This window comes from Lethenteron reissneri, chromosome 19, assembly GCF_015708825.2.
Source record: "Lethenteron reissneri isolate LAM-NWPU_2019-01 chromosome 19, ASM1570882v1, whole genome shotgun sequence".
Lineage (NCBI taxonomy): Eukaryota > Metazoa > Chordata > Hyperoartia > Petromyzontiformes > Petromyzontidae > Lethenteron > Lethenteron reissneri.
In genome coordinates this window covers 10,856,602-10,883,894 of record NC_083797.1, presented here as the reverse complement: position 1 = coordinate 10,883,894, position 27,293 = coordinate 10,856,602, and the positions used below count along the sequence as shown (strand labels likewise).

The 27,293-nt window shown below is 45.1% G+C and overlaps 1 protein-coding gene across 5 annotated transcripts in view; it reads left to right on the top strand.

Annotated features, from left to right (window-relative positions):
- The window catches only part of LOC133344249 (protein 4.1-like), a 62,487-nt gene extending 37,982 nt beyond the window's left edge, over positions 1 to 24,505 (top strand). For 4 of the 5 annotated variants that reach the window (XM_061554323.1, XM_061554322.1, XM_061554321.1 and 1 more), the window contains exons 7-19: positions 317 to 535; positions 950 to 1,037; positions 3,280 to 3,432; positions 5,361 to 5,458; positions 6,109 to 6,287; positions 6,679 to 7,016; positions 9,444 to 9,509; positions 14,559 to 14,789; positions 16,825 to 16,953; positions 18,566 to 18,664; positions 21,671 to 21,751; positions 21,964 to 22,100; positions 23,084 to 24,505. In XM_061554323.1, the coding sequence (XP_061410307.1) occupies positions 317 to 535; positions 950 to 1,037; positions 3,280 to 3,432; positions 5,361 to 5,458; positions 6,109 to 6,287; positions 6,679 to 7,016; positions 9,444 to 9,509; positions 14,559 to 14,789; positions 16,825 to 16,953; positions 18,566 to 18,664; positions 21,671 to 21,751; positions 21,964 to 22,074 (1,792 nt within the window). In that variant the 3' untranslated portion in view covers positions 22,075 to 22,100; positions 23,084 to 24,505. The remainder of the gene's footprint in view (positions 1 to 316; positions 536 to 949; positions 1,038 to 3,279; positions 3,433 to 5,360; positions 5,459 to 6,108; positions 6,288 to 6,678; positions 7,017 to 9,443; positions 9,510 to 14,558; positions 14,790 to 16,824; positions 16,954 to 18,565; positions 18,665 to 21,670; positions 21,752 to 21,963; positions 22,101 to 23,083) is intronic. The other variant, XM_061554324.1, reaches the window with a different exon arrangement.
- Positions 24,506 to 27,293: the final 2,788 nt, after the last annotated feature.

Below are 27,293 nucleotides of genomic sequence, written 5' to 3'. Positions count from 1 at the left end.
CACAAAAGATTAACATTTGTAAGGCTCTACTCTGAATCGTAAGCAAAATTATTGTAAGGCTCACAAATGTGTTCCTATGCCCCTGCTTTGACATGGCTATCTGGTATACAGGCAGTGTAAATGCACTGGGGCCCACGGGTCAGAGGGGCTAGGGCAAGGAAGAGTGGTGGGGATGGCATACGAGGCAGGGGTTCTCCATTTATTTCCTTTCATCTGGGTCCATGCCAGCCAACGATGCTATGCCTCTGTTCCCACACATGTGTTTGACGTGTACTTAGCCTGTGAAATGTCATCCGCCCACCCCCTCCTCCCCCAGGTACTATATTTGCCTGCAGTTGCGCGAGGACGTGGCGAGCGGGCGGCTGCCCTGCTCGTTCGTCACGCACGCCGTGCTGGGCTCGTACGCGCTGCAGGCGGAGCTGGGCGACCACGAGCCGGACGAGCACGGCCCCGGCTACGCGTCCGAGTTCCGCTTCGCGCCCAACCAGACGCCCGAGCTGGAGGACAAGGTCGTGGAGCTGCACAAGACGCACAGGTGTGTTGCCGGCGCGTCTACATGCCCGCTGTCGTAGCAGAAGCTCTGGTGGCGGTAGCATGAACGGTCGAGTTGGCAGCAGAAGCGGCATCAGCTGTTATCGGCAGTAGGGGCAGCAGCAGCACTTGTAGTCGTTGCAAAAGCAGGAGTGTGGTAACAACGGTACCAGTGTGCCAACATCTCCGCTACGATCACTATGCACCAAATCGTCAAGGTTTTTGTGTTGGCCATTTTATCAATTTAAGAACCTAGGCTTATTGCCATAAAGTGTACAACTGTCAACACGATCCCTACCTTTGCAGTCTGTTATCATCAGCCATGATCAATCCTCTGGTGCATGAAGACCTCCATAAGCCATCGCCATCTCTAATGTCACCGCCATCATCTGATTTTCCCCTCTGCTGTGTGTCACAGGAACATGACTCCTGCAGAAGCTGACCAGCACTTTCTGGAGAATGCTAAGAAGCTGTCTATGTATGGGGTGGATCTGCACCATGCCCGGGTGAGTGAGCAGCTCCTGTGAAGTCTGCTTCATTGGGAATGGTGTCCCTGCTTATTGTTGTAATGATCCCTTTGTGCTGCATATACATCGGACGTTGTTGTTGTTGCCAATGAAGCCATCAGATGGCCATCTTGACAAGTTCACCTTGGAGGTGAGAGCATTGAAATGTTTTTTAAAGGCTCGTCAGTAAAAATCAACAGAGATTCAACACCAAATGCGGAACACTCAGGAACTCGTGATATTTTTTATAGTAGGCTACTTTGTGTTGGCTTCCTGTTTCAAATGCCAAATTTAGAAATTGCCCACCACTAAACTAAGAAGTTAAATTCATACTTGCGTAGTTCCGTAGACATTTCATAGACAATGGTTATTGTACTCCATCTGATCGGCACTTGTGTAAATAGAGAACATTTACTTGTTAAATACTGCACGGTTGTGAGTCAGAGTATGGTTTTTCAATGAGTCCTCAATTTAACAATGCAATATGGTCAGCAATAGCACCGCAAACTAGCCATGCACGCCACAACTCAAATGCATCCCAGTGCCAGGAGAGTGTTGGTAACCAGTTGTTTGATTGGGTCATTTCTGTTGGAGTTTAGCAAAGGATTTTACTCAATAAAATGGATGTTTGACTCAAGAGAATGAAAGCATTGGGTGACGGGCATGCCCCAAGTTTCACATCACCAACAAATGAATTGCCCAACACGTTGTACGTGACAGTGTTGGTTTGTCAGCATTGACATGTGAAGGAAGCTGCTGTCTGCTGGGCTTGTGCATCATCCGCTGTGGCTCATGCATTCCGCAAGATCCATTCAGTAGACTATGGCGATGATTATCCATTTATTGCATAGGTCAAATTATCTTGTTCTGCCCAGGAATGTTGGTGGCCTGTTAAGTTATGTTCAGTATATATGCTTGCTTACTGATTATGACATCAAAAGCCCTCCCAATGAGACCAATTAAGTGTGTATATATATTTGAATTGACCAGACAATAACTCTACTAGATGAATCAATTGTGTAAACAAAACAATTGTTGGAGCCACAGTCAATCTCCTGGATGCTATATTTTGGCTCGGCGAGTTTTGGAATGTCTAAAGCTACGTTTTACTCACAATATCGTTGTGACTTGGAGAAGCTGGGAATTTTTGTTTTATCCCCTTTAGCAGAATGCTTTTTTTAATGAAGTCTTTGTTAGGTTGATTGATTGCCTTGGAATGCATTAGGCATTAATTGTGATAGATGTTTACATGCATTTCCATGAGAATGGAGTGGGTTGTGCATTAACCAGACAGGGTGTCGTTAATGAAAGCAAAACAAAACCCTAAGCCTGCGGGATATTTAATGATGGTTGTAAATTGCATGCGCAATGTGTTCAGTGGCTCTGCATCATTGAGCATTGTGGTAATTAAGCGGAGCCCAGAGGAGGAAGTCGGGGGCAGGGTGCTTTGTTTTCCCATGCCATCCTTATCGAGTTTTGTTTGGCTTGTACAGTAAACACAAGTACATTTGTAGGGAATTAACGCGTATTATTATTGACATACGCCTTTCAATAGTGTAATTAGTTTGAGTCCAATTATGCGAATAGTCCCAACTCGGTGTTTGTTAAGAAGAGCAGTGATTTTTATCAAGCGTTATTAACTTCATCAGCTTTTCTCATTTCCCACTGCTGAAATAAACAAATTCAAATCCGTAAACTGCGAGCGAGCCCATCGCAACAGAAACATTGGCGCAGGCCGGAAAAACGAAGAGTTTCACCAACACGACAACGTGCACTGCGTGTGCACAATAACACACGGCCGCAATAATTGATGCACAGCCACCAGTTCCACCAAGGGAAAGGATTACAAAGCAGTTCTTCAGTAACTGGTGGTTTTGCGTTTGTTGGAACTTTGAGCTAAATGAGTGCTCCTCGACCACAGCGCGAGCGGCTCGCGTTTCAGGCAGTGGAGAGCAATATGTACAGGCAACTGTTTTTGAACAATGGCCCTTCTGCACAACCACTTTGAACGAAGTCTTTTAATATTTTATCCTTGGAACAGCCACTTTTGAGTTCCCACCGGGTTGTGGTCATGTCATCTAACCTATAAATGATACTGCTGATGACGGTGATGCTGTTGATGATGCCGCTTATTAGCATTATAATGACATGTGATTTCATTTTCCATTTTTCTGCCCTAAATGCGGATTCCGCAACGAGTAATTAACGACCAGATGCCTACATTTACCACCGTGTGCGACAGGACTCGGAGGGTTTGGACATCATGCTGGGCGTTTGCGCCAACGGGCTGCTCATCTACCGGGACCGCCTGCGCATAAACCGCTTTGCCTGGCCCAAGATCCTCAAGATCTCGTACAAACGCACCAACTTCTACATCAAGATCCGGCCGGGCGAGGTGCGACCAATATTATTCATAATAATTGGCTGTGTCGGGTAGTTGTGGTGGGTTAACCGACACTGATATTTACACGATTCGACCCAAAAGGAAACGTAATTATGGGTGTAGCCGCTGCATCTCTCTTTTTGTTGCTGCTGCTGCTGCGTAAATCCATGTTAATATTGAAACAAATTATAGGTAATGAAAGTTCTCGCCTCGAAGATTCTTTCTCCAATCATATTAATTTTATCCTTTGACATTGCGACCAGCAAATCCCCAGTCCTTTAAATGCCTGCCAGGCCACATCCCAATTCCTGAGGTTAACTCCTCAGGAGTGCTTGAACATGCACGTCCAGAGAAAAGAAGTTTGGTTGGCACTCTGCCTTTTTATAGCAGTGAAATGACGATGGTTGGAGAAGCATCTTCTTTGCGAGATCTTTCCTTACCCGTAATTGTTTACATATTCAGTCTAAATCCCAACGGCCATTATCGATGCAAAATTCAAATGCAGCCAGAGGGGGGCTTAAATAGCTATTTCGGATGTAACAGATTTCTCTGCGATTAAGTTTATTTTTCAATTACGTGATTTCTTTTTTTTCTCGAGGGCTGAGCAGTGGCATAGTGATTAGCACACTGCACGAGTAACCTGCCTGGCTAACAGCAGTAGCCAGTAATATCCAAACATTTTCCTGGCTTCCCCACTTTTACCCACCGGCACTGACCAGCCCGATCAAGTATGGCCAAACAACCCCCATGACGGACACTGCATGGGGGGAGGCCTTCTTCCAGTCTTGGTTTGCCAATGGACTAAACGTCCACATTTCGTTTGTACATTCACAAACGCTTTGGCATGACATTCGTACATTGGGTTGCAAATGTTATACACGGCAAGTATACTATGGATAGTGTTTAATATTGCAATACTTAAGTATATTCGTTTTTTCACCCTATGTCACCCGACTCCCTTACATCAATGTTGACATATTTGTTGAATTTACATGATGTGTTCCTTCAATGTGTAATTGTACGTGTTTCATGCAGTGTTTAAAAAACATACATTGCACGTCAACCGTCGTTCAGATATGTAAGAATATTCTGTTAAATTTTACTTTGCCGAAATGATGCACAAGGCACTTTACTAAAGTATTTTTCAATGTAATTAAAGTCTTAATTAGATTACATCTCTCATTAAAGTGTAATAGGTGAAGTCAATGCGAGCAGTCCCCCGTGAGACGTGTGCCAAGTGAGATGAATGATTTAAAACAAAGATTTAAATCTAGATTGAAAGCGAATTTTTCTAGATTTGCTTTTTGTTTTTAGTTTGTTTGTCCTTCCCCTGCACCTCCGATTAGCACGGTTGGCTGCGTACAGTGCGAAAGAAGTTAAACATAATTAACATTTTGGGAAGTGACAGATCTTTAGAGCAGAAAGGGCAGGTGTAAAGATTTACGTTGCTCATCGATGAAGTTGCTGAGTTTATCTTCTTGGTTCTTTCGGTAAAGTCACGTAGAATGGAAATAATAAAATAATAAAAATTAAACATAATAAAATAATTCTCACGACGTTTCGGCCCACAACGCAAGCAGCCGTCCTCAGGTGAAGAACGGACCTGTTCTTCACCTAAGGACGGCTGCTTGCGTTTTGGCCGAAACGTCGTGAGAATTATTTTATTATGTTTTATTTTTATTATTTCCAGAACAGGCCTGTTATTCACCTGAGGACGGCTGCTTGCGTTGTGGCCGAAACGTCGTGAGAATTATTTTATTGTTTTATTTTTATTATTTTATTATTTCCATTCTACGTTACTTTACCAAAAGAACCAAGAAGATGAATCCCTGCAGTCACGAAAGCTTTAAAACGAAAATTGCTGAGTTTATTTGTGCATGTACAACACTGCCGACGCATCGCCTTAACACTTGAATGGATTGGTGCCGTTTGTCATTCAGTTTGAACAGTTTGAGAGCACCATCGGATTTAAACTCCCAACGCACAGAGCTGCTAAACGGTTGTGGAAGACCTGCATTGAGCACCACGCTTTCTTCCGGTAAGAAGGAACACCAAAGTATTGCGTCAGGGAGCAGCTAATTTAGTGGTGAACAAATTGTTTCAATACATTTTGCATTGATTAACTCAGCAACTGCCCAATTGGGGTTGTAATCTTTTTTTACAAAACAACACATTTGTCAACACCGCTGTCTTCAAAGTAAAACTATGTGATTGGCAAAAATATAAAATATATTATTTTGCCGATTTATAAGTGTTCCTAAGAAAGGCAATGTTCTTGACAAACGTGGGTTTGTTGTTTATGCTTGTTCATTACTGCCAACGCAGTTTCGCCAACTAATTTGTGGTACTTATTTTAATGACCCCAATGAAATTAGGGAGCAAATGGGACACAATGCAAACAGACGCAAGAAAAACGTTACAAGCAAGAAGAAAAATAATAGATACAAATTTTATTTCAGCCCCCCGAATCATGACAATGAAGAGCAGCGGTGGAGTCCTAACGTGGTCAGTGGTCGGACACAAGCGCAGGGGGGTGGGGGGGGTGTAGTGAGCAATCGCTGGCATAGCTTGTGTTGAGATGGATCGCCAGCGGTTGCTCTCACGGGTCGTGTTGGACAGCGCCTGCCAACGTGTCTGATCAGTGCCCCTACTGCTGCTTCTGTTGCTGTGCGTCGCGCCCCCGGGCAGGTTGGTGTCGGCCGACCCCCAGCCCAAGTCGCGCATCTTCACGCTGGGCTCGCGCTTCCGCTACAGCGGCCGCACGCAGGCCGAGACGCGGCAGATGAGCGCCGCCATTGACCGCCCCGCGCCCGCGTTCCAGCGCTCGTCGAGCAAACGAAAGACGAGCACGCGCAGCCTGGACCGCGGTACGTATGTATGTTGAACTTCTTTAGCATCGTACGTAGCCAACCGTGCTAATCGGAGGTGCGGGGGAAGGCTCTCCTTTCCCTCGCGGCCGCCACTCGATTGGCATTCGTCATCTTCGTCGTCGCCGTTTTCTATCTGCTGCTGAATGAAAGCTGCTAATTATGTACCACCTCAAGTCGGCTAGCGACCTGGAAAATTGGGAAATGAAAAGAACGTGTGTGTTTATTTTGATGCAGCTAGTTAAAATTGTTTTTTTGTTGTTTATCGCTATGTCTTGTCAACCATCCCACTGGCACCACCTAGCGTGCGAGTCGCATGCGGTGACAAACGAACGGAAGAAAGAGCGCTATTATTGGAGGTGTCACTGTGTCGATGGTCGTGTTTCCACAGCACCCATGGTGAGCGACCACGAAAAGGTGTCACTGGACGGCGCAGCCGCTCGCGATGTGCAGCCGCCCTCCGTAGACTCCAACGGTGCCGCGAAGGTGGAGGCCGTCCCCAAGGCCTCTGCGGAACCCCACGAGGCCCCCCCCTCCGCCGTCGACAAACAGCGGCGGCAAGGTGATGACGGGGCGAGGGCCGCTAAGGTTCCCAGCGGCAGCAGCAAGGGGGGCGGCTTGGTGGCTATGGCAACACCCGAGGATGGAACCACGCCCAACGACCAGACGAGCACGGAGGGGGAGGGGGAGAAAGCCGGCAGCAGCCAGACGCCCCCCACGGGGAGAGAGGTGTGTGGAAAGCTACTGGGGTTGCTCCAACCCGCATCACACACCGTTTGCCCTGCTGCATTTGTTCTTTGTGTTGTGATTTTTATTTATTGTTCGAGAGTGATTTTTACGCTCTGTTGATTGCAACATTGTAGTTGTCATGATTGTGCTCTTTTCTTTTTTGTAATAATGATGACATATCTTAATAGTAATCAAGGTCAAGAGGTCATTATGGCGAATGATGCGATCTCACCACATCTTGCCATCACTTGTTTTTTTCTGCTTTATTTTATCCATTTTTGCCAAGTGTTATGTTCGAGGATAACCTTGTGGGGCCATAAGAATGTGGAATTTCCACCACTGCCTCAAGGCTGTACATATGACAAATATCACCCCGAAATTGTGTGAACAGGCTAAACGCATTGTCTTTTTAAATATATATATAATTTATGTTATGACAAGATTCATATCACCCTGTACAAAAAAACAATTTGAATCCTAACCTCGTTAGCGGGTTCTAACCTAGTTAGAAATGTAGACTATAACTGCTTGGCTGTGATGGACTCGAAACTAAAGAAATAATTATTTATTTTCTTTTAAATGATAATATCCATCATCATGTCTCCCGTCCAACCTAATAATAATGATGGACTGCTACAATGTTGATCGCCAGTAGTTTATTCACAACTCGTACGTCCTTCATTGGCAGTTACAATGCATATTTGGTTAGCCTGCAACCATCTTTACACGAAGAGATACACTGGATGGTCTAAAACCAACAGAGACTTAATGACTAAACTCGCCTAATGTTAATTGACAAGTCGAGTAATAGTCTATCTGGCCATTCTATCTGGCCTCTTTTAATGGTCGCTAGAGTGAGCTGAAAATGACAGTTCTCAAACACTTAGCAGTCACACTTTAAACAGTGGGAGCCACACCATTGAATAATGAATTGCTCACGTGGTGATGGTCTTGAGATGCGGTTGCTCTCATGTCATTTTCAATAACGTCAATGGACTGTAGCTGATGGGGATTTAAAAGCGAAGGAATTGCTAATTTACTGTGTGTTTGAGCAGAATAATAGTTTGATTGACTTCAGCGTTTAAGTTCTGACATTCTCTCCACTCTGCAAAGCATTTGGTTGGCAGGATTAGACCCCAAGCTGAAACGAGCACTAAGAATGCTGCACACACTCGCGGTTACTTTTCATTCTTTGGTGCGGCCCTGGGACCTTTTTATAATGCGATTTGCACGTCTGTTTACACTCCATATTTATTTGCAGATTGTTATCCTTCAGAAATGTTTTAAGTGGCCGAGGTGGATTTGGAGCACTGATGCATGTGTCAGGTTACTGAGCCTGTGCCTCAGATCGCAGAGTTAAAACTTAGCAGGGGGGGGGGGGGGGGGGGGGGGGGGGGGGGGGCAAAAACAAACCTCGTGCTCGTGGGCATCGACTTTCATGACCACCTTGGCCCGCACCGCAATCGGCGGTATGTCCAGCTAGCATGGCACACGGCAGTGCAGTCCATCACCATTTCCCAACCATAACCACCGCCCTCAATAAAAGAACACCACCGCCATTAACACAATCAACAACGTCACCACCGGTGGCACAACTGTTGTTAATTAATGGAAAAGGCGCACGCATACAAACACTATTAACACCATCACCAGCACGGTCACAACCAACCGGCACCATTACACTGAGTTTGTAGTTGCGCAATACTGCAGGGAAATTGCACAATCACAGTTTGGTGATGCCTGAAACCGCATGGTCTGGTGAGCCATGTATATTGATGTTTAGCTATGCCCCTGATACAATGACAAGTGCCCATAATAACAACATACTTAATTGTTTTACCCCGTTCTGAGTCGACAGCAAGTAGCATCATGCAAAAGTGGAGGTGTACAATTTTAGATGTTGATCTCCAGATTAGGCAAGAGTCGATAATGTTGATTGAGGCACTGGAAGAGCCTTGTGCTATTGGTTTCTGGAGCTGTTTCTTATTAGCTTGTGTCGATGGTTTCTCCTGAAACTTTATCTTGAGATTCGCTTGCTATGTAAGTGTGTGACTGATGACATTTGGCAAGTACGTAATTCTAAAAAAGCAATTGGCTGTTATCTTGTAGACAATGTACCTAGGCTGTGTGCCATGCATGCACATTCAGCACGAGTTTGACGTTTTGATAAGGAGGAAAAATACTTTAAAGTCAAGGCCTGGTACCCCTCTGATGACGTAAACTGCAGCTCCACGCTTTTGCGTTTTTAGTGCAGTGTGTCCGCAGTCATGTAACTTGCGCTCCTGCCTGACCTTTAAAGTCTTTTGTTCTTATGAACGAAGATTCACACTCCCTTTGGCCAGCCCGTGACACACAGCCTAGGTTTGCATCTGATTTTTCAAAGCAGTTTGCGGTTATTTTATTTTCATGAACTGTGTCTCATCCCAGAACCATCCCAGCAGAAGAGTGGCAGGTGAAAATGTGTTTGTTAGGCATAGCAGGCTCATGCTGGAGGTCTGTACGCAGCACCTTGTGCCGACGCTTTCCTCGTGTATCTGCATGCTGCCCTAACACTCTAACCCTGTGGGTCCCAACCTGTTGCCTGACGACCCTCCAAGGCAACCCCCCCTCCGTGTCGCCTTAACAGACGATTGAAGCAAGTGCTGTTAGTGAGCACCTATGAAGGCCGACACTGCACACGAGGGGGTGGGTGGCCAGCACCACTTCTGGATGTCCTTTGTCTTCCTAGTGGCAATGTTTACACACTGCACTAGGTACTCATTTAAGGCTGAGTCGACCTACGGGAGGCCCAGAACCGGTTCAGATATTCGTCACCGATGTTGTCCGCGAGCGGGAATCGAACTTGCGTCGCCGGGTTCGGCGTGCAGCCCGCGAACCGCTACGCCACCGTTCGCCACAGGACCAGCAGTGCTCGCACACGAACACACGCACGCACTTGCAGTCCCCTTACTGTGTCCACACAAGCGGTCACTTGTTCGCACATAACTGACTTCATCCTGGACGTTTTGACATCGCCTATCATGAGTGCCTAAGAGCGCACTCGCTGGCAATTACGTTTCATTATTTCGCGCTGCCCTCGGCCGTTAACATAGAGTGCACGTCTGTGTCCACGCCGCCCTGCCCTTACAGTGATCACACCGCTAATGCTTGAAATACCGCACTTGTACAAGCGCACGAAATCGTACTCGTGTACACAATGACACACCGCTTGATTGGCATAACCTCCCACACTTAGTGGAGTCTTTGTTGGCAACGAATCGAACAGTTGTTGGTTCTGGTCAGTTTGCTATTACTCTGCTTACATGTGTGCAAGCGTAAGGTTGGGAGCCACTGCTTGTTTAACCCGTTGCCGTGTGAAGTGATTCAGTGGAGTCGTGGTTCTCTGATTGCGTGGCTCTGAATGAAAGTGAGTTATAGCCCAAGCTGGCCGAGAAATGCCTGTTAAGTGGGCCTTTTTAATAATTAAGCGGTGTTGTCAGCGAGCTTCCACATAAAAGGTTCCCCAGTGTTAAAAGCTATTGCCCTGTGGCCTTCAACAAATGGGCCGTTCCACCTGTTCCAGTGTTCACCTGCAGGTGGTAACGATAGTGGTCATGGTAACCGCATTGCTGTGCATCATTGGTAATGATTGGACAAGAGCCCCTTTGCCCAAATCAGCATAATGGGCATGGGGATAAATATGCATCGAAGGAGCGCGTTTGGATGCAATGCTGCTTACATACGTATTACGGTGCCGTGAATACCCTCCTACTCGTATTAGCAAATGCAGCAGTGAATTATCATTATTATAAGCCAGTAAACACGTATGCCAATTATCCGAAGGTGATGTTAGCGATGATAGTCAAGCGTCTCTAACATATACCATCCGGTAATGATTTACCCATGTTGTGTGTAAAAAAAAAGTTCAGTTTTTTCAACTGCAAAGTTAAAACGGGTAAAGTCTTTGCAGAAAATATGTTTTGTTAAGCACGGCAATGCACAATTATTTAAATAACTAATTGTACACAGGCCGACAGCTTAATTAAACCAATTAATGTTAAGCAATATAAATGTGCTAAAAAGGCAACCACCTCTTCACTTATTGAGTCGCTTTGCTGTTGTGCTTTGTCTGTCCAGCTTTTTTGCCCCCATTTTTTTTTATCCGAATCCGCATTGGTATTTATTCCAATCACAGGGTCTTTCTAAATGTAGCTGATTATTGTTACGAATATAAATGCCTGAAGTGTTTAATCAAGCCTGATGTGCTTCTGTACGTCAGCCACTCGTCATTCTGGCTTGGGGTCAATTATGTCAGCGCTTCTAAGTGTCCCTCCTGTAATTGTTTATTAGCGACGAATAATAATGACCCAGATCACTGTTATAATTCAGTGGGCTCACATGACATTGATTTATCCAAGACAGAGGTTCTTTGCAAGCCATCTGGCTACCATGAGAGGTTCGTTCATGAGGCTATTCACATATACAAACACAGAGACAATTTCAACCGAGAAGATGGATTCTGGCTTAGCAATCATTGGAAGGATTTGATTAACCATTTCGGGTCTTAATTGATTGTGTTCACGCTTACGGTGACTTTCAGACCGCATTCCAACTGCCAAATCGCTGTCTGTGGTGCTGACGTTAGGACAAACCGCCACTTTTTTCAAATTTTCTTGCTGTGGATTTCACACCTCATGATGATTGCTTGTGTTGCAGTCGAAACGTCGTGAGAATTTTTATTGTTTTATATTTGTATTCTTTTATTATTTCCCTTCTACGTGACTTTACCAAAAGAACCAAGAATAGTGACCCAGTCGAGTGCTGGAGGGCACTGTGACATGAGGCTCTTCAACAGGACATCGTACCAAAGATCGGAATACTCTTGTGGACATTATGGATTGTATGTCAGTCTTCTGTGAAGTGGACACATGTTTTATGAAGCCCAACGTCAAACAGAAACTTTATTCCATTGCATCACAGTTAATATCAGTAATGTGAGTTGTAATCAAATTAGTATTATTTCCTGAGTTTGCAGGATCGCAAGTTATTATTAATCCTGATTTGAAGCTTTCGTGACTGCAGGAATCCATACTCTTTGGTTCTTTCGGTAAAGTCACGTAGGTAGAAATAAAATAAATTGCGACGTTTCGGTGCTTGTGTTGCGTTCGAAACGTCGTGATTTATTTTGTTCTACCTTCGTGACTTTACCGAAAGAACCAAAGAGTAAGTTATTATTATCCAAAGGCTGTTAACAAAATTTGGCATTGACATGTGAACTTCGTGTATAGATTATATGGGTATAATGATTGATTACTTCATGGGACCTCCTTTGCCAGTACCAAAATATGAGAAGATGTTTTCCCCTTTTTTCTGGCAACAAAACAGGTGTTGAGATGTTAAAACACCAAACTGAAAACTTTTACGATGAATCATGTCTGCATTAACCACAATACTTGTGGTTAGAATGCAAACAAAAAACATACTCTGATAGTATATGCATTGTCCTTGAAACTGATTGGTCCACACCAGAGACAGCTTTATTTTGAGCCTCGTCTCAAACGGTGTTAGACCAGAGGACGCCAAAATGCGTACGTGATTGATTACTATTGATACTAAACCTTACGACACGTGCATACATTTTCATTGGGAAAAATCGCATTTGGAAAAATCGATGTTTTTCTATTTGCGTACATGGTGTGAAGTTTCCAGTTGTATCCCTCTCAACATTTGTTTTCAGATGCTTAAAACGTCTACATATATCTGCTTATTCCTGTCTCATATATATACGGAGGGCAGTTATTGAAGGTGAATTGCGATAAAAATGATGTAATGAAGATGTAGAACAAGAAGAGCCGGGGGGGGGTAGGGGTGCTTAGGTGGCCTTTATCCAGCAGTGGATAGATAATGGTTGATGATGATTTATAATATGGGTTAAAATAGTTTTAAGGTTGCCATATTCACAACAACATGAATAAATAAAACATCTTCAATGGAATTACGACAACATCGCAAACGTGCATTGAATTATTAGGCGTGCAAGTGCACACCGTGAAGGCGTAAAACAGGTAGAGTTATTAAAAGGTTACATTTGTTATTAGATTTTTTGAAAGACCCTGCAGGTACTTGCCATGTTACAAGTCTGACACCTTTATACAAGGGATCGTGTTTGCAATAACCACAACACAAGCAGTCAAAATGCAAACAAAAAGAAACAACGCTGATAATGATAATGATATGCACTGTCCTTGAAGTTGATTGGTCCACACCCGAGACAGCGTTTCTTAGAGCCTAGTCTCCATTGGTGTTGGACCAGATGACGCCAAAAGGCGTACAACTCAAAAAACAGCGCACTATCAGAGTATTGAGAGCTCGGGGTAAGCATTTACACTGTGTGGACCAATCAACTTCAAGGACAGTGCATATCAGTATCAGAGTTGTTTCTTTTTGTTTGCATTTTGACTGCTTGTGTTGTGGTTATTGCAAACATGATCCCTTGTATAAAGGTGTCAGTTTTGTACTAGTTGAAAGGGTAAAAACCTACTACTATATTTTGCCACTGGTAAAGGAGGTCTCATAATGTTACAAGTCATTAAAGGTACGCTATGCTGCTCGGTGTTGACGCAGCAAGCTTAAGCAACTAATTTGGTATTTAAAAAAAAATGCATAAAATGCTTCATCGGGGCATTCGATCATTTCCTAACAGAAACGTTTCACGTGTCCAGAGCGGCTGTGCTATTAACTCTGCTACTTGTTGAACTTGCGGTGATGTGGATTTTGTTGAATATTAATGGTGTGCTTAGCGTGTGGAACAAATAGCTTCAAGGGTATAAGGTGGTGCCCCTGTGGCGACGTTAACTACTTCACCTGGTGTACAGGAGGTCGTGGGTTCAATCCCGACCCTGGCACCTGTATATTTGGAGTTTGCGTGTTCTCCCCGTGATCGTGTGGATTTTTCCCATGGTCCTCCAGTTTTTCCTTCCACAGTTATAATCAACATGCATTTAGAGTATTTGGCTGCTATAAATTACAACGTGATAAGCCACTTTGTTGAGCTATCATTTGTGGCCAGGTCGCTTCTGAAAAATAGCAATATAGCTCCGTGGGCCTTACCTGGTAAAATAAAAAAATTGTTTAGTTTGTATTGCGAAAAGGCATGTGTTTGTTGCTGCTAATTGTGAACTCTCCCACCATTCTCCCCTCACACACACATACACTACTTCTAAATGTCTGCCTCCTTATGTGCGCACACAAACCCTGTACACACACTCATCGTGTCCACACTTTTATCCACTCAATCTTGTGTACATTACACGGAACGTCATGCTCCTCACACACACTATCCGGCGAACATTGATTGTCCTGCATACACGTGTACGCATTCACTCCCTCCTGTATGACACACTCGTGTACATGCATGGATGCTTCCTCCTGTATAACACACTCATCCCACACACACGTGAACATGCATGCACCCTCCTTCCTGCATAACACACACCCATCATCCCGCGCACACATGTGTACACGCATACGCTCTCCGTCCTACATAACGCACGCACCCACAAGGGCCTCGACGAGAAGCCGGAGCACGCCGTGCGGCACCAGGCCAACCTGGCGGAGCTCAAGCGCTCTTTCCTGGGCGCCCCGCAGACTGCGGACGCCGACTGGAACAAGCGATTCTCCGGCGAGGGCGGAGTCCCCGCCACGGCTGGCCCAGCCGCCAAACAGTCCAACGCTGACACCGCACCACCGGGTGGGGGTCCGCTCGCCAACGGCACTGAGGACAAGCCGGAGCAGGTGGGCGTTGCTCTTGCGTGGCGCGTTTCACTGATGGCGCCGTCCCAGTGTGGTGTCCCCCCCCTCGCCTTTGCCCCGATTTACGTACCTCAAGCATCTTGGTCGGAGACGTGTGAGTTTGCCATTCGTAGCAGAGTTTTTGCGGATTGAGCCTAGCTGCTGCCTTTGTTAATTCTTTCGCGTTCTGATTTTTTTCTTCCAATTCCTTTTCGATACGTGTACATCATCAAAAAAAAAACTAATTTTATCAGTACCGAGACTCCCACATGGCCACGTGGGAGTGCGTGTGGTACAGTTTGGCGCCAGCTATGGTAGTTGCGGTCCTGTCGCTACAGTTCTCTGCGGTGAGTGCAATGTCTTTTAAAAACAATGGCGCTACGCCTCTAAATAAAATTTACCCTAACCAATTGTGGGTTCCGAGATTCAGAGGTGAACGGGACCCACCCTGCAACTTGCAGACGTCTCTGAACTGAAAAGGGTTAACTCTGCAGGTGTATCAACCACGCACTGGACCTTAAGGAGTGTGTGATGTCATGAGCAAGAGCAGGCCGTCGTGCACCGTTGTCTCGGTCCAAAGTTGCCATATTCTCAAAATTACTCAATTGGAACTTACATAGCAATCATTGCCCTCTCCTGTGAAAACTTGGTAGTACCCTACTCTTTGGTTCTTTCGGTAAAGTCACGTAGGTATAAAAATAAAATAAATCACGACGTTTCGGGTGCAACACAAGCGTCCGTCATCAGGTGGGAAAGCATGGCCTGCTGCTGATGCAGACTGTTTTAAAGGTTTGAAATGGGTGTAGCCCATGGGTGTAGCCCATGCCTACGTGACTTTACCGAAATAACCAAAGAGTGGATTCCTGCAGTCACGAAAGCTTCAAATCAAGATTGGTAGTACTCTCTTTAAAAAGTCTCGAGACTCGGTGAGGCCTTGCTTGGTAAATGAGTGTAATAAGATAATATGCTATTACAGAATTAATGTGCTTTCTTTTTTCAGAAATTGCCCTTAAAGTCTCTTACGCTTAATGTTTGTATCTATATGTGTCCACGCATTGTGTTTGTGGGTGTGCATGTGGCTGTGTGTGTGTTTCTAAGGTCCTATCTGTTTGAGGAGTTCACACATCCTTTAAAAATCTGGACACATTCCCATCAGTGAGCTCCACTGGTGGGCAAGGCTGCGTTGGCTCGGTCATGTAGCACGCATGCCCAGCCACCGCATGCCCAAGCAGCTTCTATTTGGCCAGATATAGGAAGCTAAATAGGCATGGCATGGGCTGGAGAAGATATGGACTGATGCAATATTCGAGTATGTGGAGCTGGTGCCCAAGACCAGTGGTGTCAAGAAAGGCCTCTATGAGAGGGGTATTGTGAAGGACGCCACTGGGCAGTTGGAGGCAGTCTCCCTCCAACAGCAGCAGGAGGGCAGAGTAGCGACGCTCACAACAAAGAGTGGAGCATCGGGCAGCTGAAATGCAGCAAGTTGGCTCAGTTGGGGGCACAGGTTGTGCATCTGCCAGTCATCTGTCAACCCATGGCCATCTGGGTTTGTCCCGTGACCTGTCAGCTAGCCTTCGACACTTCACATGGCCTCGGAGTGTACCTGGCCTGAAACAAGCGCCGTGGTGATGTCACCAGCACTGAGTGACGAATGGCGGCTGTTTTTGTTGTTTGTCTGCGTACGTGCATGTGGTGGGTAGCGGTAGTGCAGCGATTAGCGTGCTGCGCAACAAACCTGGCGACCCAAGTTGGATTCTCGCTCACGGTCAACACCAGTGACGATTATCTCAAGCGGTCCTGGGCTTCCCCTTGGTCATTTCGGCCTCAAATGAGTACCTGGTGCGATTTGTAACTATCGGCACGAGGGAGACAAAGGCGGACAGGTGTGGTGCTGTCCACCCACCCCCTTCGTGTGCAGTGCCGGCTTTCATGTGCTCACTAAATGCACTTTCCCCGACATTCTGTTTAAGCTTTACCGGGGGGTGGGGGGGGTCTTTGTGCGTGCACTCACACCCATTCCCACGTTTGTTGCACGCAGCCGCCTGTGGTTCAGACTGAGACCATGAGCTTCAACTCGGCCTCCCCGGCCTCCGGTACGGAGATTACCACCCGCCATGTGCCGATTGTCGCCACGGAAACGAAGACTATCACCTACGAGGCTCCACAGGTACCTGCTCGCACCATCTTATCACCTACCCTCCTCGTACCCATCCTTGCGCAGTTACCTGCTCACACCTTCCACCATCTGTCCTCGTACCCATCCTGCACCCCCACCACAAACAGTGAGGATTTGTTAGAGCCGCCGCTCTTGATCAACCGCTATTTTGGTTGAAAGGTTCCACGCTGCAGCGATAAGTGCGATGCCTGCACGCGTTGTCATGTCGTGTTTATAATAGCGGCACAGACACCGATGCTCTGTCTCATGACTACATGTGCTCGGTATATTGAGAAATGGTTTATCTTTGAAGTGCAGGAATATCCCCCACTTTTATATGTGAGGGATGCGTTCCTGGGAAATGCTACTGAACTCGAAATTGCCAAAAGAGAACTCTAATTTTACATAGACATAATGTTCCTAGCTGACATTTATGGGAAAAAATGCGAGGCTAAATGTCATGAAGTGTACAAAAATGCATTTTATATTACAGAGTGGTCCGTTTTCGGCACGTGCATTCCTCGTTTAAGAATATTCTTTGGGTCTTTCGGTAAAGTCACGTAGATAGGTTCAAAGAAAATAACAAAAAAACTACGACATTTCGATCACAACACAAGCGATGCCTCCTGATGACGATCCCTTCTGTTGTAATCGAAACATCGTAGTTTTCTTTTTTCTTTTCTTTGAACCTATCTGCTTGACTTTACCGAAAGACCCAGAGAATATGAATTCCTGCAGTCACGAAAGCTTTAAGTCGAGATTTAGTTTAAGAATGCCGCATATATCTGTAAAAGAACGATTGTGTGTAATATCACACTTGTAAGAATTTTTTTCCTAATTAATCGGCAATGTATATAAAAAATAACGCATAACGTGGCACCTTATAGCGGTGGATTCCTGCTTTTGATTGGCTGATGCGATACATACTCGGCCTCCAGAGGTGGTGCAAGGTCGGTCATCATCTGCTCTACTTTCACAGCACTCCTTAGTGTGCCGATGTAATATCCAAATCTATAACCAGTATTGAGGTGAATGGTTTGTTCCCATAATGCAAAATTTACATGGGATTCACATTAAGAAATGGGAAGATTAGTTGATTATTCAACTCAAGTCCTCTCCGATTTTCTCAAGAGGGGGAAGAAAAGAGCAAGAAACTAATTACAGATTGTCTGCAAGGTCAATGCGATGTTTATAGTGGATGTATGCATAATAAATGTCAGAAATTCCCACGTCTGCAGTATCGCATCAGGGGTACAAATGCTGGCACGTGATTATGTGTATGTTCGTGCATCTGTGATTTGTGAGGAACGGTAGTGTCGCGGTTAGCGCGCTGCGCTACGAACTCAGCGATCCGAGTTCGATTCCCGCTCACGGCCAACACCGGTGACGATTATCTGGACCGGTTCTGGGCCTCCCCTGGGTCGATTCAGCCTCAAATGAGTACCTGGTGCGATTGTCTACCATGTGTAAACATCGCCACTCGGGAGACAAATATTTGTGATGTTGCCTGGCCACCCCCTCGTGTGTCATGCCGGCCTTCATAGGTGCTCGCGAACAGCACTTTCCCGAAAAGTCTGTTAAAGCTACAGGGGGGGGGGGATCTATCTGTCTCTTTTGTGCGCAGGATATTGTTGAAAATGATGGGAAGCCAGGGCTGCTGATGAGTGCACAGACCATCACGTCCGAGACCTCCAGCTCCACAATGACTACACACATCACCAAGGTAGGGGTGTCTGATATCCATTCGCAAAGGCTATGGGAACTTGATTTCAACAACAGTTTCGATTTAAAGCTTTCGTGACTGCAGGGATTCATCTTCTTGGTTCTTTCGGTAAAGTCGCGTAGAAGGGAAGTAATAAAATAATAAAAATAAAGCATAATAAAATAATTCTCACGACGTTTCGGCCACAACGCAAGCAGCCGTCCTCTTCACCTGAGGACGGCTGCTTGCGTTGTGGTCGAAACGTCGTGAGAATTATTTTATTATGTTTTATTTTTATTATTTTATTACTTCCCTTCTACGTGAATTTACCGAAAGAACCAAGCAGATTCAACAACAGTCGTTTAAAATACTCCATCGGTATTTATTTTAAGCGAAGACAACATGTTTGGTACACTCTTCAAACACTGTAAATGTTTGCTACGTGCCATGTGCTGTTACCTCCGGGTAACAATAACACGAGTTGTTAGTCTTTGGCTGCTTGGAACCGTGCTACATGGGCCGATATGAAATACTGTATTCTGCTCCCCTAAAACGTAAAGTAAGATCCAGTTCGTGAAATAAATTGCTTGCGTAGGTACGACCTGCGATGTGTGGCTGACGCAGTATTTGAAAACCTTGTTAATGAGCTTTTTAAAGCTCCACTCAGGTGGGCCGTCATAGTGATGACGATGTGACAGCACTCGTACATATTAATACTTTGACCCAGTGGTGATGTCACGAGAGCCATTGCGAGAGCTTGCTGGTGACATTGCAGTGGTGTCACAGTTAATTTTAGTTTCAATATCACGACAATCACGTTACTTGCGCTCCTGCCCGGCTGAAAGTCAGTTTTTCCCCGTTTCACAAGGTTTTGGACTCTTGTTAGACAGCCTAGGGTACACAATGCAAGTACAAATATACAACATAAGAGATATTTGATTAAAGTTTGTGACCCGCCCCTTCTAGACATCTGTGAAAAAGAGTTTTTTCGCTCCAGGATATAATATAAAGATTATGATTCGAAACTAAAATTTTCTCAATCTTCCCATAGCAGAAGCCTCTGATCATTTATCCACCGGTCCCCTGCCTTATATTCTAGATTTGAAGCTTTCGTGACTGCAAGGATTCATATTCTTAGGTTTTTTCGGTAAAGTCACGCAGGTAAAAAATTAAAATTTATAAAAAATAAAATAAAAATCACTACGTTTCGGAGGCAACACAAGCTTCCGCCTTCAGGTGGAACCGTCACAGCACGATAGCTGTATCAAGTGAGATACAGCTATTTTACTTTTATTAATTTAAATTTTTGTACCTACGTGACTTTACCGAAAAAAACCTAAGAATATGAATCCCTGCCTTATATTTCCCCCAGTCTACAAAACACATTCCCACCAATGGCTCTCGCACAGAACCGCTCCCCGTAACCGGGACGAGATGGTCCATGTATATTGTTGGGTGAATTCAGGGAGATAGAAACATACTCTGAGCCTGTCGACAGAGCTGCCCCCCGTGGTGGTGCCGTGCACAGTGCATTGGCTAAGCGACACACAACCACCTGAGGGCGCTGTTGCACCGGCGGTGACAGCTTACTTTGATCTTCTTGGTTCTTTCGGTAAAGTCACGTAGAAGGGAAATAATAAAATAATAAAAATAAAACATAATAAAATAATTCTCACGACGTTTCGGCCACAACGCAAGCAGCCGTCCTCGGGTCATTCAGATGCTGTCTCCCCGACAGACCTGTTCTTCACCTGAGGACGGCTGCTTGCGTTGTGGCCGAAACGTCGTGAGAATTTTTTATAATGTTTTATTTTTATTATTTTATTATTTCCCTTCTACGTGACTTTACCGAAAGAACCAAGAAGATGAATCCATGCAGTCACGAAAGCTTTAAATCGAAGCTTAATTTGACATAACAGAACTGCACTGCGATTATATGCATTGAAATATTGTATTTTGCAATTAATGGCTTTACAAACTGGTGTAACAAAACAAAAAATCTACAATATTTGTTCTTAAAAACACGACGCTGCGCGTTGCAATGCCTTTGTACGTCTGCAAAGGTGTCTGCTCGGCGGGTAGCAATTCGCCTCGCTGAAATTATTGGACGAATTGTCATGGCTCAAGGTCTCAATTCAATAATGGGTGTTTTGCCGTTGTTTGTTCCATGTGGCATTTCTAGTGGCTGCAGGGTGAACGTGGGCCAATGACACATGATGGACACGTTGCAAATAAAACAAAATTCGCCTCCTTGTTGCGGCATGAATTAACCCGTCCTGTGGAATTAATGTGCGTCCATCCTATCGCCTATCTGTGCCTTCTCCCAATTGCTTGTCCTGTTGTTTCTTCATCCCTCTGTTATTTTGGCCACGCTGACTGTGTGTCTTACTCTTTTCACTATTACGTGTAAAGTTTTATCAACCTTCCCACCCTCTTAGTGTTCCGTTGAATTCACCTGGCTACACTTGAGTGTCAAGTGGCCACCTATGGCAGGGCATTTGACTCGCAATCGGAAAAGCGGCGATTTAAATCCATGCTCGTTCCACCTGGCCGATTAAGAACTCCAGCATCGGGCATAAAATAAAGAACCAACGTGTGAGAAGCTAGTCAGTACCGTCGTGTATAAACCGACTCCCGCCATGCGAATGTGGAATTTCCCACCGCTTGCAGGAGAGAACCACGTTGCCAAGGCTTGCTCGAGCAGGGAGACTTTGACTTGGCGTACGATCAACGATTCGCACATTTATTAAATTTCAAACCCATAGCAACATCGCCCCCCTACCTGCAGACAAATGCCCGTTTCAGAATAGTACCACGTTTTTCACCTTATGTTGCACAGCAACGTCTGTCACTGGGGGTCCCATTGGTGAGACTAGCAGGGCATTGACGCGGTTGAGACGATGGTGCCTTTTTATCAATCAAAGCCTTATCCCTAAGTGCATTGTGTTTGTGCTCACAAGAACGCGTGTGTCGGTACGGACAGCTTCGGTGTCCAAAGCGTTGATGCGCCGCCGTGTGCCCGTGCAGACTGTGAAAGACGGCATCTCAGAGACGCGCATCGAGAAGAGAATTGTGATCAGCGGCGACTCGGACCTTGACCACGACCAGGTAACATGCCATTTGAACTTGAGATACCAAGGTGGCTGGGCTGAGTGCTGGTTTTGCTGCCTTTTAATGGACTTAATAACTTGTTTCTAACAGCAATTGTTTTTGTGTCTAGAGGTTGTTATTGCCATGTGTTTATACTCGCAGCATTTGACCCCATTGTCCGTAAGGCTAACTGGTGAATCTTTGCCTTTGTGTGTGGCCTTGGGGAATAGGCCTTAGCCCAAGCAATCAAGGAGGCCAAAGAGCAGCATCCAGACATGGCAGTGACTCGCGTCGTCGTGCACAAAGAGACGGAGGTTCTGGCCACCGCTGACCACGAGTGAACCACACCGGACACGTACGAACCATCGTACGTTGTGCATGTGAACACCACCCACCGTCTCACCCTGTGAACCGCGCATGCCCCGCTACGCCGAATACTTGCACACATCCGTGCGATGGTGCACGCAACCACGATGTGTGATGCACGCTCCGAAACGCCACGCCATTCCTCAAACTCGGCATTCATTGGATGAGATCGATTCTTGCGCTCGCAATGCATGCGTGCGATTGGTTGCGCAAGTAAAACTTTTTTTTTAGCTCTGGAAATGTTTACTTATGCATCGTGGAATGAATGAAATGGAACAAAACAAAAATTGCAATGAGGGACAAGGTGGAGAGAAGTAACAGATGAAACCAGACTACACATGAATGAAATGCCCCCTTATGCCTCGGATTTCAAGACGAGGAAAATGTATTTGAATTGGTCAAACATTTTTGCAGCCTTCCAAACTCTTACAAACTGATGCCTAAATAAAAAAAGATTTAGAAATCATGAAAGCCATATACCAAAATGTTATAGCTACTCAAATTACATGAGGAAAGCAACACCTTAAATAGGCCTCTTTAACCCACCTAGAACCACATGCCCAGGAGAAACCACACACACACACACAATCCCTGCCCCACATGGCAAAAGCCACTCATTCCAATATTTCGCTGTATATCTCAAACAAAAACAGCACATCCTAACATTGCCGTGAACCACATAGGCCAGGGGTCGGCAACCTACGGCTCCGGAGCCGCATGCGGCTCTTTACGGGCTGCTTCTTGACGATATGTACGTATGTACAGTATGTACTCAGATGCATTGCGGCTCTTGAAATACTGAATTTTGTACCGAATTGGAAAGAAATGGCTCTTCTTGTTATTTTGGTTGCCGACCCCTGACATAGGCCATCCTTGAATTACAGTCAATTCACGCGCTTAAATTGGATGGTTCATTACACCACATCCACGTTCGCTGGTTATTGTACACACGTGAAAAGTGATTTCTTCTTCTTGTGTCCACAGGCAGACATGGGAAAGTGTGGCTTGTACTGAACAAACCTCGCTCGTCTGCAGCTTGCAGAGGTGCTTGAGGAGCGTACAGAACAAACCCGGATGGGTTGTCCTTTTTTTTATTCCTTAATATATTACATCGTCATGATCCCGCCACCGATAGTGACAGCCACGGGGGAGGGGATAAGCACCTTGTGAACGCAAAGCCAAGAGAGCAACAACTCCGATGCAAGCTTGCACACGCAGTCAGCCAGGGGCATAACTTACTCGGTGATTCAGGTGAAAACACCCGCCCATGTAAAGTCGACGGAACGTTTTTTACTCTCAGATTAATGTGCACTTAACGTTGAAAAATTTGGACACGTTTGAAGTTAAACGTAAACAGTTATTGGGGGACAAATGGCACTTGCAATATCTTTGTGTAAACTTGACAGACTCCCTTGACTGGATTTTCCATTTTGGAGACATATTTAAGTTAAATATATGGGTGTCGCACAGTGCGAGTCTCCGTGCCGAAAATGGAAAATGCTTCGAGGCAAATTTCAGTAAGTGAACACAGATCTGTGAATTTCGAGGAAAGTTGTCCAAAAAAACACCAGAGGCAGGCCTATATGAGGACTCTCAATCAGTTTGTTTTCGATAATGAACAAGGTCACAAAATCTGTCAGTGGCCCAACTAAATCACTAAACTCTGTTAAAGTTTGTGACCTTTACAGTTTCCCACATCCTGGATAATTCGCCATCCCTACAAGTCTCAAGTATGAGCTTCAGCGGGGGGGGGGGGGTGGTGGTGGTGGGGGCGTTCCAGCATTAAATGTTTTCAGTCGTTTATTCCCGGAACGTTTCGATTATTTTCGCGTAGACGCAAGTCCACCATGTTACCAAGTGTGGTAGTTTACTGCAGTTAACTTCCCCCCCCCCCCTCCAGCCTTCTTCAGTAATGGATGGAAAAACTTTCATTTTAACCCCGCGCACACATCTGTTTTATGTCGGTAGTGCCAATAGCATGGGAAGCGCACTAGAGATGTTATGATGACTAGTTTTTTTTTTATAACACATTCTGAAGTGCATTTCCTTCGTGAATTTGCACTCATTCTGTCTTGGTTTTTTTTGTGCTACCTATTTATGTCTAAGTTGGTAAATGTTTTTTTAAAACTGCACATTTTAAACCTGTGATGAAGACTAACTTACTTTCGTTGTACAACTTATGTATTTTTCTTTTTGTACTTTGTGTTTTCTCTTGAGACGTGAACAAAGACTGTTCCTTTCACCAGAATTGACAATTCCCACAGTAGCATCGGTGTGTCTTGCCAGACTCTGACATCTTGTGAAGTTGAATCTTATACATGTAAAATGTTACAGCTGCAAGCCAGGAATTTGCACCTGTTAAAAAGAATAAAAGCGGAATTTAAAAAAAACATTCAGTTGTGTTCATGCGTGTGAACTTTCATTACATGTCTTATTGCATATCTGCATGTCATTTTCTAAATCATCGATTCGTTTTCTTGGTTCTTTCGGTAAAGTCACGTAGAAGGAAAATAATAAAAGAATAAAAATAAAACAATAAATAATTCTCACGACGTTTCGGCCACAACGCAAGCAGCCGTCTTCAGGTGGAGAACAGGTCTGTCGAGAAGGCAGAGTCTGAATGGCACGCCCCAGGCTTGGAGCGACTATTTATGCTGGGATGGAGGGGCGAAGAGCGTCGATTCGTTGTCATCAACTAGCTTTATATTCCTTAAAGAAACAATGAAAAGTGATGGGTGGACTGACCTCGCTTAAGTGTTGTGCTGCTGAGGGATACTACAGTATCAAACAAATGTGTGACGCATGAGATGTTAGGTAAATGCACAAAGACCACCATTAATGAAAGACGTTTGGAGGACCTGTTTTAAATTTGTATTTTCACAACTGCTTTAATCGGTTACGGTATATACTTTCTTGGGCCCTCTTTCATCATTGACGGATTATTCTGGTTAACATTGCAACATTGCTTCCACTTGAAGCACGTGTGTGTGTGTGCACTTGCAGCCACACAGTGCTTTGTGCACCGCAACGCATTGCCGGTCAAATCTCGTTTCAAACTTTCTGGCCTTGCACCAACACCGCTGGCAGTCGGTGTCTGATCCTGGCCCGAGTCGCCTCGAGGTCTGCTCTGCTTAAAATGAATACCTAGTGGGGTGGGAGGGTGGGAGGGTGTGTGAACATTAGCACTGGAGAGACAGGTGGCCGGTCATAACCACAATACACTACATTATCGCCTCGAGTAGTACCATGCTGGCTTCAATTGGTGCTCGCTAACAGCCCTTGTCCCAATGGTCTACAATGATGAATAGGTAGGATCTGTGTATGGGCATTGGCAATGCAGCAAGCGTACAAGATTAATTATTATGGAACGCAACCATTTTATATTGGTATAACTCCTCCAAAGGCCAAAACTTCCTTCCCCACTTGTACAACTCAATACGCCTCTGCGCTCCGTATAACATTTCTGAAGCCCTGCTGCTGCTGCTGCTTAATACACCGCTCCGCAGTGATAACGTCCACACTTGTTGCTGTCGGTCAGTTACATTTAATGGGGGGGGGGGACTTTGGACTGCTATTGTTTTTCCACATGCGTTGATTTATTTGGAGCGGCTGGATGGGCTCGTGGCCCTTGAGCCAGTGGGGTATGGGTTTGGTTCCACTTAGTCCTGGCACAATGATGTGTTGTGCGTGGGTTATTAGATATCCCAGAGCAATATCGCTGAAGTTTTAAACGTCAAAACATTTCATTTTTACATTTAGAAGATTTTTTCAACATCCGGTTTATTTCTGCGAACCGCAGAATGTGTGTCCTTAACAAGTTGTGAAATGTGGGATCCATTTCCGGCTTCACAATTATCAAATGGGGGGGAAATGTTAACTCTTAGAATTTATACATGTCTGTTTACACATTGCCAAAATACGAATTTTAAGTTGTATGTAAAATGTGTTCAAGGCCAGCAATGTTTTTTTTTTGCACTTAAAACCCCTCGCATGCACTCTCATTTGCGTCAGATATTTCATGAAAAGGGGCAAAAACAACTGTGTTTCCGCCAGACTTTTCAAAAGTATGTAGCAATGTTCAGCATTCAAGTGCATATTATTCAGCAGCTGCGTGTGGATGTAGGCAAGCCCAAGATATCTCTCAAGTTAATGTTGTGCACATCGTGCAGAGTGTGTATGGGAACAGGAAAGCATCGAGTGTTCCCTGAATGATGACACATGTTTCCGAATGTTTGGGTATTCGTTATTTGCTCAGTTTTTTTGGTACTATGCTTGCTACGCACTTTATTTAGTCTCATTTCTCTGCGTACGTGTATAGGAATGGGGTTGTCTGTCTATGGGCTGGTATACTTAATTCTCCTTCACCCTCGCACGCACACAATTGGTACATCGATTTGACTAGAATCACATTTTTCACACGCGTAACATTTTGCGGACATATATGACGTTACTCTTGAGGTGCATGGAGCCAGGAGATGGAGGTGGGCATTGAAGAAAGAATTGGTCAATTTAAGAATGGTGAACAATAATAAAAAAAAAGAGGTGGGCCCTTTAAGAACGAGGTGGGGTCTTTAAGTGTCTCTTATAAGCCAGTGTGGACTGAATGCGGCTGCTGCTGCTGTGAATTTTGCTGCAGTTGCAGCGGTGGTGGTGGTGGCCGCGTTCCAGACGGCGGGAGCTGTCAACGTCGAGACGACGCCCGGCCAGTGGCCATGGTCTCCTGCTCCTCGGTGTAGAGAACAGCAGCAGCAGGAGGAGGAGGAGGAAGAGGTTGCGAGTGTGGAGTTTGTTTTCTTTCCGTGAGCTGCTGCAGAGCGGGGTGACGAAAGCATTTGTAGAGCATTTTGCTGTCGTTTTTGAGACAATCCGACCCAAAATTGCGTGGTTTTTTTTTCGTTTCAAAATTCAGCCCGATAGATTTGCCAACTTGTTTATTTGGGTCTCGATGAAAGCGGTTTTATTTTTATAGGCGTAACCCCACGATTAGCACGGTTGGCTTCGTACGGAGCGAAATAAGTTAAACATACTGTGAACATGCTATTGGTGGTAGTTGTGTCAGCATCTGTGCTTTAGCCATGAAAAAAAAACGAGCAGTTTGAGAGGTGGGGTTTCCGCCTATAAAAATGAAACGTGTTTGGCTAAGAAATCTAGACCGATGGAGGCGGTGTTGACGGTTCGATTTGAATAAACTCTG